Raw genomic sequence first — 15,367 nt, forward strand, 5'->3', positions numbered from 1 at the left:
GATATAGCTCAGTGGCCGTGAACCTATGACATGGGTGCTGCAGGTGGCACTCTGGACCCTCTCCGTTGGCACCAAGGCCTACTCCCCAGCACAGAGTTCACCAGGAAGGACTCAAGGCCTCCTTCTGCAATTTAGGAAGCTCAGGACTTGCCACTCTTATGGCTTCTTCAAAGCAACACACATGGTGGCTGCCTGGGACCTCAGGAGGAGTGAGGAGGTGGGTGCAAGGCTGGACTATCATTGGAGCTCCTTCTCCGAGCTTCACAACCCATCCAGTTCCAGGGACCCTGGAAGGAAGCTACAATAATAATACAACTTTCTCTACCCACTATGTTGGTGGCCGGAAGACGTCAATTCAATTGACAGCTGTGACAGAACAGGGGGGAATAAGTGCCGCATTGGCTCTTCACAATAAATAAGTGGGTTTTATTCATAGTTTGGGCACCTGGTCTGTAGTAGGTTCCACTTCACTGGCAAAGGTGACCCTGATAATGATTTTCCCTCATACCAGTCATATGGAATATTGTGTAGAGCATTGGGCACCAGTGTATTACAAGGGCAGAACCAATGGAGAGGAAAGTGGCCAATGTTATGAGGGGAAATGGGTGGAGTACAGTTTAGGATCAATAAGGAAGTGGGTGGAGTACAGTATAGGATCAATAGGGAAGTGGGTGGAGTACAGTATAGGATCAATAGGGAATGGGTGGAGTACAGTATAGGATCAATAGGGAATGGGTGGAGTACAGTATAGGATCAATAGGGAATGGGTGGAGTACAGTATAGGATCAATAGGGAATGGGTGGAGTACAGTTTAGGATCAATAGGGAAGTGGGTGGAGTACAGTATAGGATCAATAGGGAAGTGGGTGGAGTACAGTATAGGATCAATAGGGAAGTGGGTGGAGTACAGTATAGGATCAATAGGGAAGTGGGTGGAGTACAGTATAGGATCAATAGGGAAGTGGGTGGAGTACAGTATAGGATCAATAGGGAAGTGGGTGGAGTACAGTATAGGATCAATAGGGAATGGGTGGAGTACAGTATAGGATCAATAGGGAATGGGTGGAGTACAGTATAGGATCAATAGGGAATGGGTGGAGTACAGTATAGGATCAATAGGGAAGTGGGTGGAGTACAGTATAGGATCAATAGGGAATGGGTGGAGTACAGTATAGGATCAATAGGGAATGGGTGGAGTACAGTATAGGATCAATAGGGAATGGGTGGAGTACAGTATAGGATCAATAGGGAGTGGGTGGAGTACAGTTTAGGATCAATAGGGAAAGTGGGTGGAGTACAGTATAGGATCAATAGGGAAGTGGGTGGAGTACAGTATAGGATCAATAGGGAATGGGTGGAGTACAGTATAGGATCAATAGGGAGTGGGTGGAGTACAGTTTAGGATCAATAGGGAAGTAGGTGGAGTACAGTATAGGATCAATAGGGAATGGGTGGAGTACAGTATAGGATCAATAGGGAAGTGGGTGGAGTACAGTATAGGATCAATAGGGAATGGGTGGAGTACAGTATAGGATCAATAGGGAATGGGTGGAGTACAGTATAGGATCAATAGGGAATGGGTGGAGTACAGTATAGGATCAATAGGGAATGGGTGGAGTACAGTATAGGATCAATAGGGAAGTGGGTGGAGTACAGTATAGGATCAATAGGGAAGTGGGTGGAGTACAGTATAGGATCAATAGGGAATGGGTGGAGTACAGTATAGGATCAATAGGGAATGGGTGGATTAGAGAATAGGATAATTAGGGAAGTGGGCGGAGTACAGTATATGATAATTAGGGCAGTGGGTGGATTAGCGTACAAGGACAGGTAAATTGTTTGTGGTTATTCATTTTTAGGGAGATCTAGTGATCTCCTTGCTCCTCCGTCCTGATAGGGGATTGGTTATGACAAGGGATGAGCAGACCCGTTATGGTTTGGCCGAGTTCAGCCCCACTGGTGATCCCATGATCGGTCCTGGCTTTGCCGGTGGCATTTAAAGGCTTAACACCTGCAATTGGTTCCAGCACAGACGTCGGGTGACGGTGGGTGAGCTGAATGCTGATGTGGATCTCCTCCCATCACTAATTATAAAGGAGAGGGAATGCACACAGTATTGTACGGCCCCTCCATGGATGGCCCGGTGTGTATAGACCACACTCAGAACTTGTGCTACTTGTTGTAATTGACCCTTACACCGTTGTGTTCTGGTCTGTGTACAGCACAGTGTAGGCCTCCGGCTCGCAGGTCACAGACTATTCATACGCTACACTTATGAGAATCTGGCGCGGAGCTTGTATTGCAAACACTCATGGACTGATGACTTTCAAGAGCTGTTACTGCTCTATAGATGAAATTACAGCCATTCAAGCAGGGAAAATATATGTACGACGGCCGCCAGGAAAACACAAGAGGAAGGACGCACCAGCCAAGTGAATTAAGGGCGGAACATCTTATTTGAGACGCTCGGGTGGCCGGTCTGTGGATGCAATCGAGTATAACACAGAGGCGGGGGAGGTGAAATCAGAAGGTTGAGGCTATTCTCACCCATTGGTTATAATATTCCTAAAATATTCCTGGTTCCTGCACATCTTTACTGTTGGATTTCTCCATCGCTGTCCTGCTATAATCAATCCCATGATGCCTCAGCACAGCATGCCATTGACAGCTGGAGCCAGTGCATGGGAATTTTTACTAGTCTCTGTATATTCTCCTATAAAACCTGAGAGATAAGTATACAGTCAGGGAGGCTGCACTGTCATCTTCTACATTGTGTGACAGGAGCCTGAGCAGTTGTCACCGGAGAGAAAGTGATACTTGTGTGGTGCAATTGATACAGTTGTATCATCATTGGAGCATGGAGTAAAGAGACCTCCTGAGACAACTGTGAGGAAGGTAATTGGACTTTAATGGACAAAATGGATTTAAAGGGATACTGCCACCAGACAGGTAGGGCTAGTACTGGCCTCCTCGGGTAGCCTATACAATGGGGCAGATTTACTTACCCAGTCCGTTCGCGATCCAGCGGCGCGTTCTCTGCGGTGGATTCGGGCCCGGTCGGGATTCATCAAGGTAGTTCCTCCGCCGTCCACCAGGTGCCGCTGCTGCGCTGAAAAGCATCTGAACGCACTGGAATTCACCGAGCCGGACGTAGTGAAGGTAAGCGCGTCCCAAGCGACACTTTTATTGTTTTAAATGCGGCGTTTTTTTCCGAATCCGTCGGGTTTTCGCTCGGCCACGCTCCCCGATTTCCGTCGCGTGCATGCGGGCGCCGATGCGCCACAATCCGATTGCGTGCGCCAAAATCCCGGGGCAATACAGGGAAAATCGGCGCAAATTGGAAATATTCGGGTAACAGGTTGGGAAACCGCGAATAGGGCCCTTAGTAAATGACCCCCAATGTCTTTTATAGAATTCCCTCTTTATGGGATTCAGCTTTAGAGGCTACAGCAGAGCGTCACTTCTGACCCCCCTGTTTTAGGTTCTCTTGTTCGTAGAAACTTTTTGCTGGTGCTATATTCAAGATAACAATATTATCGTTCAGGTCCCATCAGGCTTGTGGTTCTATGATCTGCAGAACCCCAGATACTTTTTTGTTGGGTTTCCCGAATATTACCGATTTGAGCCGTCTTTCCCTGAATTGCCCCTGGTTTCTTGCGCACACGATCGGATTGTGGCGCCTTGGCGCCCGCATGCATGCGACAGAAATTGGGGGGGGGGGGGGGGCGCGATGGGCGTCGGTAAACCCGACGGATTTGGGAAAAAACGCGGAATTTAAAAAAAAAAAACTGTGTCGCTTACCTGCACCAGGAATAGGATAGTGAACTCCCGCGGACTTCAGCGCAGCAGGGACACCAGGTGGACTTCGGGCGCACTACCTTAGCCAATCGGCGGAAGACCGCCAGGATCGCGACACCACCAGGTAAGTAAATGTGCCCCATAGTTGTTATAAGTGTGAACTGCGGAAGAAAAAATCCAGTTCCCGCTTTCTATTTAATTACCGTACCTTACAGGCCTGATCTAGTATGAAAGGTAACATTCCTATCTCTAATATGGCATCAGCAACATTTTTCTAGATACTACAGAACTGGAGATAAGGCGCCTGAAGGGACTCTTCCCCTGCAGCCTATAAAATTGACTCAGTTTTGGCAAATATGACTCTTGTCTGCTCATTTTCACATGAGTTTAGGGGGAGATTTTTTTCTGTTTTGTGCTGGAGTGCTTCTTTAAACTTGGAGACCTTTATGTTATATCCATAGGGTATGTAACTATCGGCATGCGCTGGGTCTGCTTTGTCCCCCGTGTTTTTGTTTACTGTCTCCAAGCTGTTATTTTCTGCCCATGTTGTTTCCAGATTCTGCCAATCTCTCTTGTTTTTCGCCGCTGCCCCCTCAAATCTGCCGTGTTGACCATAAGAGCCACTCGCTGCGCCAGGCGCCTCAACAAGCCGTCCCCCTGTGTTCACCTCTTCACATCATATTAAGTTCTGGCAGGATGTATTCACACCACAGCCGAAAAAAGGAAACAGAAAAACAACCCCTGGTGAGAGCGCGCTAAAAAACAGATATTATTCTAGAGCGCTCAGAGGCAGCGGCGCCTCTCACCTCACTCTCTATGTTCTGCTAAACAGAATGGATCATCAGTGCAGTCCTCAGGTGTGAATATAAAGGGAGAACTACACAAGTGCCGCCTCCTCATGTCTGCAAAGATTTGTATAAGCAACGCACATCTCCCAGTATTGTAACACTACGGGGTCTTCAACTAGTTCTGTAGTATAACCTCCTATTAATCCATTCTATAATAATGCTCCCTATGTACAAGAATATAATTAATATAATACTGCTCCCTATGTACAAGAATATAACTACTATAATACTGCCCCCTATGTACAAGAATATAACTAATATAATACTTCCCCCTATGTACAGGAATATAACTACTATAATACTGCCCCCTATGTACAAGAATATAACTACTATAATACTGCCCCCTATGTACAGGAATATAACTACTATAATACTTCCCCCTATGTACAGGAATATAACTACTATAATACTGCCCCCTATGTACAAGAATATAACTACTATAATACTGCCCCCTATGTACAAGAATATAACTACTATAATACTGCCCCCTATGTACAGGAATATAACTACTATAATACTGCCCCCTATGTACAGGAATATAACTACTATAATACTGCCCCCTATGTACAAGAATATAACTACTATAATACTGCCCCCTATGTACAAGAATATAACTACTATAATACTGCCCCCTATGTACAAGAATATAACTACTATAATACTGCCCCCTATGTACAAGAATATAACTACTATAATACTGCTCCCTATGTACAAGAATATAACTACTATAATACTGCCCCCTATGTACAAGAATATAACTACTATAATGCTGCCCCCTATGTACAAGAATATAACTACTATAATACTGCCCCCTATGTACAAGAATATAACTACTATATTACTGCCCCCTTTGTACAAGAATATAACTACTATAATACTGCCCCCTATGTACAAGAATATAACTACTATAATGCTGCCCCCTATGTACAAGAATATAACTACTATAATACTGCCCCCTATGTACAAGAATATAACTACTATAATACTGCCCCCTATGTACAAGAATATAACTACTATAATACTGCCCCTATGTACAAGAATATAACTACTATAATGCTGCCCCCTATGTACAAGAATATAACTACTATAATACTGCCCCTATGTACAAAAATATGACTACTATAATGCTGCCCCCTATGTACAAGAATATAACTACTATAATACTGCCCCCTATGTACAAGAATATAACTACTATAATGCTGCCCCCTATGTACAAGAATATAACTACTATAATACTGCCCCCTATGTACAAGAATATAACTACTATAATACTGCCCCCTATGTACAAGAATATAACTACTATAATACTGCCCCCTATGTACAAGAATATAACTACAATAATACTGCCCCCTATGTACAGGAATATAACTACAATAATACTGCCTCCTATGTACAGGAATGTAACTTCTATAATACTGCCCCCCTATGTACAGGAATATAACTACTATAATACTGCCCCCTATGTACAAGAATATAACCACTATAATACTGCCCCCTATGTACAAGAATATAACCACTATAATACTGCCCCCTATGTACAAGAATATAACTACTATAATACTGCCCCCTATGTACAAGAATATAACTACTATAATACTGCCCCCTATGTACAAGAATATAACTACTATAATACTGCTCCCTATGTACAAGAATATAACTACTATAATACTGCCCCCTATGTACAGGAATATAACTACTATAATACTGCCCCCTATGTAAAAGAATATAAATACTATAATACTGCCCCCTATGTACAGGAATATAACTACTATAATACTGCCCCCTATGTACAGGAATATAACTACTATAATACTGCCCCCTATGTACAGGAATATAACTACTATAATACTGCTCCCTATGTACAAGAATATAACTACTATAATACTAACCTCTATGTACAGGAATATAACTACTATAATACTGCCCCCTATGTACAAGAATATAACTACTATAATACTAACCTCTATGTACAGGAATATAACTACTATAATACTGCCCCCTATGTACAGGAATATAACTACTATAATACTACCCCTTATGTACAAGAATGTAACTACTATAATACTGCCCCTATGTACAAGAATATAACTACTATAATACTGCCCCCTATGTACAGGAATATAACTACTATAATACTGCCCCCTATGTACAAGAATATAACTACTATAATACTGCCCCCTATGCACAGGAATATAACTACTATAATACTGCCCCCTATGTACAGGAATATAACTACTATAATACTGCCCCCTATGTACAAGAATATAACTACTATAATACTGCCCCTATGTACAGGGATATAACTACTATAATACTGCCCCCTATGTACAGGAATATAACTACTATAATACTGCCCCTATGCACAAGAATATAACTACTATAATACTGCCCCCTATGTACAGGAATATAACTACTATAATACTGCCCCCTATGTACAAGAATATAACTACTATAATACTCCCCCTATGTACAGGAATATAACTACTATAATACTGCCCCCTATGTACAAGAATATAACTACTATAATACTGCCCCCTATGTACAAGAATATAACTACTATAATACTCCCCCTATGTACAGGAATATAACTACTATAATTCTGCCTCCTATGTACAAGTATTTAACTTGACCCTAAGTGTATGGTCCTTGTGTCCAGTATATACATCACACCTGTCTGGTTAGTGTGTGGGGGATATATTATGTATCTTATGGCGGGCGGCAGTGTAGATACAATCAGTATATAGTGAGTAACGTTATGTGCAGTGAATCTCTGCTGAGTCACGCTGACACTCGATGAGTCACTACAAATCAGATTATTTAGCAGATTTTCTCACATTTGGTTAAAAGCTGATTTGATTTCTGTGTTCAGATGGAGCAGGTGACAACCTTCTGAGCATCTGCTTCAAATATGATTTATAATATTTCAAATAGTTTCAAAGGGGGAATTCTCCATTTTCTATTTTATCCGATAACATGTTCCTAGTATACACTGAAAACTCAAGACCTGCCTTATTAAAGGGACCCAGTCAGACCCAAGCCTGCACGGATTTACATTCTAGTAATTCAGTTTCTGCGTGTGACCTCACACAGCTGATTTCTTTTACTCTGAGTAAAAGCTGTATTAGGTTTCTAGTTGAATACTACAGCAGTCTTCAGAGCAGAGAGGAGGAGTTGTGGAAGAATACAGTTCAGTGACCTACAAGCACTACAGTTGAGGTCACACCCCCAGTGCACTTGAACAATCTACAAACCTTGAATATGAGTTCTTATGTACAGTCCTGCTGCTACTAACAGGTATATGATTACACATCTCTCCAGTAATGCTGGCTGCAGAGAACAGAGATGGATGTGGCGGCACTTTATGTACATGCTCAGGAGTGAAACTCCTCTGCTACAGATCAGTGGAACAAAGCACTGGGAAGGAAAGTATCTCAGCACTGCTAGAGGGAACAGGAAAACACGACTGTGGAGTCAGAGTCATGACCATTTCGGTGGAGCTGGAGTCAGATGTTCGGCTTAGATTCCTCAGCCCTAATGCACCTTAATGAAGAGCTGCATAAAAGAGTTTGTCCAAATTTTAATTGTTACCCCCTTTCCACAGTGTTGGGATTATAATTTGATCGGGGGGGAGGGGGGGATTCGACCAAAAGGACCCCCACCCATAAAGAGAATTGAGGTCTCTTATATCTGCTTTGATGAAGGGGCTGGCACTTCATTCATTTTGTAAGAGATATCTGGAGACGTCTGATGCTGTGCGGAGAGTCCTCCACAGATCCGGATATCCCTTGTCCTGTGTTAAGCTTTTACTGAAAATAAGGATGACCTGGGGAAAGGCCCAAAGTTGAGCTCGGATTCCACATCATAAAAGGTCATGAAATTTGCCAAGTTTTCCTTTTCAGGTCTTCCTGTGAAAACATTCGGAGTATTGTATCTTATCCATATCGTTATGCCTCATGCAGTTCTTCATTTGTCCTGCGGAGGCACTGCAGGTATTTCAAGCACTTGATTTCCAGGATCTTAGAGAGAGCACAGCTGATGGTGTGGGTCCTATGTAGTATTATATTGTTTGTTACCTCTTTATTCGCTTGTAAATGTTTCTTTTCAGTCCTAGAAATTGGGGCCCCCTGTCACTGCGTGTGACCGCCCCGAGATTGAAGCACCTGAATCCTCTGTAGGGCTGTGAATAATTTATGGTGCATGTATAATACACTCGGTGTCCTCTCCTCTGAGCTTTATCAGGATTCAGCAGCAGTAAATCGCTGGCCACTTATCCTTCCTGAATCTTCGCGGCTCTCGCTATTGCTTTGCCATTTGGGGCCATTGATCGCGGAGCCTGTGACTGATCAATAGTGAACAGCTATTATAAATCTCATGCTTTATTTAGCATCCACTGGGAGAGCCGGGAGACTGCCCATTAAATGAGAAATCACTTACACCAGCGGCTTCCTAACTAACGGAGCGCAGGTAGAGATCATAGCACGTGAGCAAGGAGGAGGCATGGAATATCCAGATAACTCTGTAGCTGGTTTAGAATGTTATATTGTAATATTGTACACATTGATGGTAGAGATGGCACCCACCAGTAGGGGGCGTAGCACCTCTAAATCAGACATTGGGCCATCAAACTGTTTCTAAAATTCTTTTTACGCGACTCCCTTTGTGGTTCAGTACTAGGACTATGGTTACACCAGACTGGATTGTCTTGGGACTAATAACAAGGATGTTATGCTGTTGGCTTAGACCTATTGACGCCCCCACTGGGAAATGCTCCTTGTTTCATGGGATCACAAGGTGGCTACTATTGATTCTGATACAAGGGGTCAGGGAGCACCAGGGAGTGAGACAAAGAATGGTCAATGATCAGGCCAAGGTCAGGCAGAATCTAGGCACTAGGTAAAGATCAGGAAAAGAAAGTTCTGGGTTAGATCAGATTCGCTGGGGGCTTCACCAAGAATCAAAACGGCAGATCCACAGGTTCTTCAAGTTCTTGTTTCTGTGGAGTATTAAAGGAAAGGAATCTTCAAGTGTCCATTAGAAACATGAACGATTGGTCCTATTCCAACTTGGAGAGAAGGTTATAACTAATTATCTCCCATTAGAAATCCTTGGGCATCAGAGAGACTCACAAATTCCCATGATCTGTGATCGATTGAGTTTCCCTTCTCCCGTTTATCATGACCATCGGGTTGTCCAAGGTTGAACACTCCCTTTCCACCACGAGAGGAATAAGAGGTTTTTGACGTACCAGGTTCCTACATTCTGGAACCGGACTTTCTGGGTTTTTTAGTTTGATGTGCTTGCCCATGACTTGGTTTGTAACAATTGTCATCACATACGACCTGATTTGCGTCTGGGCTTGTCTTGTGCCTGCAGCTTTGCCTTCATGTCTTGCAGTCCATGGCTGAGCCCCCTCCCATACAGATCACTACTAGAGAATGTGGCCCAGTGACGTCCCTGTATAATGGTTAAAGGGTAAACATCAAGTAGCTCTCTTACCAGTTGTCAGGGTCGGTGGTGGTGGACCCACTGAACCACCAAGAGCGATGGCATAAGCCAACACCAGGGAGCGGAGTCTAAGTGGCACCCGGTATTCACCAGAGCCCGCCGCAGAGCGGGTTGGACTTGCTGCGGTGGGATATCTCTAGGTCGTGACTTTGCGTGCGGCGATGTCCGAGGGGAGGTACAGAATCGTCAAGCAGAATCATGGTCAGGCAGAAGGTCAGGACAGGCGGCACAGGATTGGAGTCGGGGACAAAGCAGGAGGTCAGGACAGGCGGCACAGGATTGGAGTCAGGGACAAAGCAGGAGGTCAGGACAGGCGGCAAAGGATTGGAGTCAGGGACAAAGCAGGAGGTCAGGACAGGCGGCAAAGGATTGGAGTCAGGGGCAAAGCAGGAGGTCAGGACAGGCGGCACAGGATTGAAGTCAGGGACAAAGCAGGAGGTCAGGACAGGCGGCAAAGGATTGGAGTCAGGGACAAAGCAGGAGGTCAGGACAGGCGGCACAGGATTGGAGTCAGGGACAAAGCAGGAGGTCAGGACAGGCGGCAAAGGATTGGAGTCAGGGACAAAGCAGGAGGTCAGGACAGGCGGCACAGGATTGGAGTCAGGGACAAAGCAGGAGGTCAGGACAGGCGGCACAGGATTGGAGTCAGGGGCAAAGCAGGAGGTCAGGACAGGCGGCACAGGATTGGAGTCATGGACAAAGCAGGAGGTCAGGACGGGCGGCACAGGATTGGAGTCATGGACAAAGCAGGAGGTCAGGACAGGCGGCACAGGATTGGAGTCAGGGACAAAGCAGGAGGTCAGGACAGGCGGCACAGGATTGGAGTCATGGACAAAGCAGGGGGTCAGGACAGGCGGCACAGGATTGGAGTCATGGACAAAGCAGGGGGTCAGGACAGGCGGCACAGGATTGGAGTCAGGGACAAAGCAGGAGGTCAGGACAGGCGGCAGAGAATCGAGGTCAAGAACATAGCAGGAGGTGACAACAGATAATACACAGGAATCGCAGAAGACTGCTTTCTCTAAGGCTGTGAGGCACAAAGATCCGGCATGAGTCACAGGAATAGGTCGGCTGTTTATGAGGCCAGCGGCCGGCCAGCGCCAATTAGCGGCGCGCTGGCCCTTTAAATCTCACAAAGCCGGCGTACATGCCCTAGGAGGCAGGGACGCGTGCGCCAAACCACAGGAGGTGTCGCTGGTACGCGGGTAAAGTCAGCTTGTGGTGGCCATCATGGGGGACCCAGAGTTGCACGGCTGCCCCTGCAACCCGGGACATGGGTCGAAGGAGCACCATGACACCAGTTATAGTAGAAAGAACAAAGAAAAATGGTTTCCAAAAATTTCTCTTTGTTGGCAGAACCCTTATATCTCACGTATCTTCTCACCAACATTCTCTGTTGTCACATATTTTCTAATAAATGGCGCCATCTCGGGATGAGCTCTTAATTATCTGATATATACCAAATTTGTGGAATTTACGACATACGTTTCCTGATTTTAATTAAACTTTTTTGCAAGTTGCGTAACTTGATGCCTTGTGCCCATAGAATAGACTGGAATCTCCCGGAATAGTCGCGACGCCTCGCTTCCGTAGCTTTATATTAATTTTTAATTTCTTTTTATTATCTCGCTTCCTACGTTCTGTGTTTGCAGAAGTCGGGGCCAGTAACAAACCTCGTCTTATGTGGTTTTTAATTAGCTTTTAATTGCTCGTTAAACTTTGGGAGGACGGGCTACATCACTTTTATCATTCGTCGGCTGATATCTACGCTTCGCCTGCCGTAATTGGTGTACAAATAGACCTTGGTGATACAGTCTGTTACGCTGTGGTCCATTGATTTCTACTGCCTGATTTTTTGTGGGGGGGCTTTTTATTCATCTTTAATGTAGTGGGCAGGACACTTAACAATAAGAAATGACAATGGTTACTCCACACTCACACCGATCTGCCGTAGGAATGAAACCAATATTTGTAGGTCCTCCTTGTCTCATCTAGCTCTATCTCCTCTAGCTTTGACCTATCCATGCTTAACCTTCTCAGATCCTAAGGGGGTCTCCTCATGTTCTGTGACCTCCGTAGGTCCAGTAATTTGCTCTTTTAGGCCTCCATAGTTTGGACTTGTTTTCCATCACATCCTCAAGTTGAATTGATACGCATTATTTGGAGCAAAGTCATCACCTTCATCCTTTTACCTGTTTCTCAGAATGTTGCTGGATACATTTTACTTTGTGTAGAGTCATTATTTCTCTTCCATTAGCTGTGCCATGAAAGGTGCACTTGGTCTGCTTCACTCTTTAGGTGGGTGGTAGAGCCAATGGTCCACAACCACCTGCAGTGTCTATAGCATATCATGGTGCAAAGCCTTTCCAAGGTAAGTGACACAGACCCACCCATCATTTCACTTGGTGGACCCCAGCCTCCTTCTTCCATAGCTTTATGGTCAAGATCAGAAGTTTGTGCCTTTTGTTGTTGGAGAAGGGTCAACAGTGACTATGGCCATAGTCCCAAGACTTGCTCTTCTCCCTCTTTTTCGCTATTGATGGATTCTCCTGGTATAAAGTATTGGGTCACAAGACCAACGTAGGGTTTTCACGATAAAGTTTCAAGGGGAAATGTCAGAAACCTTGTTGATCTACTATACTGAGAAAGGTGCGGTACCGGGATGGAAAACCCAGCATGCTCGGTAGTTTGGAAGCAAATAACAAGGCTGAAAACTGTCTGGTATCAGCGATGAGGTGTAAATGTAGTCGTGTAAACAACTGTAGCAAATAGTAGTAACATTGAGTCAAGTATAAAGTACAAGAACGATGGCAGGGAGTCAATGGAGACAACGCACTTGTGTCTGGAAAATGGCACCAGCGTGGGCCTGCCAACCTTCCAGCCCTGTGTTGGATGTGATAGGAAATAACTGGAACAATCCCCAATTTCTCATTTTGGGACTTTCTGTTTACCTGTCCTCCTGTGTTTCTCCTCAGAATGGCCATCCAGGTGGACAAATTCAACTTTGAAGGCATCTCAGAGGCTTCAGTAGACAACCTTCAATTTGTTAACCAGAAGGAGGTGGAGGAGGAGAGGCAGCAAGCTAAGGGTCTGGAGATCAACAACAAGCTGGACATCCGCTGGAAGATCATATCCTTTCTTATAGATGTAATGTCCTATCAGCGGGAACTTCACCGCTTTGATGTAGAACAATATGGAATGAGGGGATTTTCTTGGTAAGACCCGTCTAGTAGCAACCTCAGAGAGAGGTTTAATCAGACCTTTGTGTATGTTGTTAGTAGAGGCAGGACTGTGATATAGTCATTTCTTTTCCAGGATTGTTACTTCTCCAAGTTAACTAGGGGGTTGTACTCTGAGCTCTTTGCATGGAGCTTCTCTACAGCCCCGGTGAAGGTATGTGAAGCAGATTTTACAGCACAGCAGTGTTAGGACACGCCCCCAGTGCACTTGGAGAAGCTACATATCTGGAATGTAAATTCATATTTCACAGTCCAGCTGCTACTAACAAGATACAAAAAGGTCTGATTGTACATCTCTCTAGGGGCAATACCGCTGGCTTTAAAGGGCACAGAGCACAGCAGTGTGAGGACACGCCCCCAGTGCACTTGGAGAAGCTACAAATCTGGAATATAAATCAACACATTACAGTCCTGCTTCTACTAACAACATACACAAAGTCTGATTACACAGCTCTCCAAGGGCAATAGCTAACGCTGGCTGTAAAGGGCACAGATCACAGCAGTGTGAGGACACACCCTATTGCAATCCTGGAATATAAATCGATACTTGACAGTCCTGCTGCTACTAACAACATACACAAAGGTCTGATTACACATTCAGGGAAATTCCCGTGGACAGATTCTCTATGAAATAATGATAATAATAAACTTTATTATCTCAGAGGAAACTTAAAGGGAATGTATGATGAATTAGGGACACTTACTCCTAGATCCAGGTACTGTGACTGTGGTAATCTTCTTATATATGTGTTATCCATGGCCTCATTCTTTCTAATATCTACTTTTACTATTATCCTAAGGAGCCAGAAGGGCCCAGGGGGGCATTTCAGAAGCTGCCGGTGCTCCGGCTTCACAAACTGTTGTTTCACTGTGCAGCAGCAGCTCTCAGTCGCACCCTCCCTCTGCACTTCTTGTAATCTAATCAGCTTCTGAACAGTGTAACAGCCTGTGAATATGCAGCATGGAGGTGCTCTGGTAAGCCCCCCACCCACCCCCCAGAGTCCTTCATGCTCATAACTGATATAAGAGGATACCACAGTTCTGATTCCTGTTAATGTCCCTGCTTTATCAGGATGGATTCCCCGGAGTTGTATCTTCTCTTGCACAGGTTTGTCCAGACGTGAAGTGACGTTGAGTGTTCTCATATTCTCGTGTAACAAGTCTTCTCTTCTGCAGGATCTTGAATACTTAGCGCTGATGATTTCAATGTTTGCGCCGTTTAGATTCGTGGCGAGAGCCGCTATATACCAATCCAAGCCGTGACAAATCCCTCTCCCGATACAATGTGTCATGAAACCTTCGCGGCGTTCTCCGGTCTGCGCCGCTGGTAGCTCTCCCCGCACGACGCACGCAGAGAAAAACACATCCCTGCCGCATCAAATGGGTTTATTAGAAAACAACCGGCTCCGAACGTCTGCAGGAAGAGAGAAGTGTGGAAAGGGCATCGTCTCCATCGAGGCCTCCATTCACATTGTAATCAGTTTACTCTTCTGCCCGTCCTCCCGTGGGACGCGGCGTCCGTGGCTCCGTCCCTCGACGATTCCTTTGTGCGATTTAAAGTGGAGAAAAAAAGCCGAATCTCTTCCTGTTAGTATACGGCTACGGCGCTTTGTTCTATTCCCTGCGTTGTCTGCCGGGTCAGCGCCTGGTACTGGAGCCGCAGAATCGGTGAAACACATTTCCATTCGCTTTAACACCTGACACTAAGCAGTTCTATTAACCCCTTCATGCACTTCTAAGGAGAAGAAACTTATTGTAACTTTTCACATGATAAAAATAGACTTTCCTCTTCTTAGTTTTTTTTTTTTTGCATAAGTAAAACTTAAAGCAGTTTTCTGGTTTCCGTTATATCCCTGGTCATGTGATATCACACAGGTGCACGGCTTGTTATATCCCTGGTCATGTGATATCACACAGGTGCACGGCTTGTTATATCCCTGGTCATGTGATGTCACACAGGTGCACGATTCGTAATATA

General features: G+C 44.8%; 1 protein-coding gene across 2 annotated transcripts in view; it reads left to right on the plus strand.

Moving 5' to 3' along the window:
- The window catches only part of TRAPPC9 (trafficking protein particle complex subunit 9), a 348,005-nt gene that overhangs the window by 116,104 nt on the left and 216,534 nt on the right, over positions 1-15,367 (plus strand). For both annotated transcript variants that reach the window (XM_072151135.1, XM_072151136.1), the window contains exon 20: positions 13,126-13,278. In XM_072151135.1, coding sequence (XP_072007236.1) covers positions 13,126-13,278 — 153 coding nt within the window. The remainder of the gene's footprint in view (positions 1-13,125; positions 13,279-15,367) is intronic.

Source organism: Engystomops pustulosus, chromosome 5, assembly GCF_040894005.1.
Source record: "Engystomops pustulosus chromosome 5, aEngPut4.maternal, whole genome shotgun sequence".
Taxonomy (NCBI): Eukaryota; Metazoa; Chordata; class Amphibia; order Anura; family Leptodactylidae; genus Engystomops; species Engystomops pustulosus.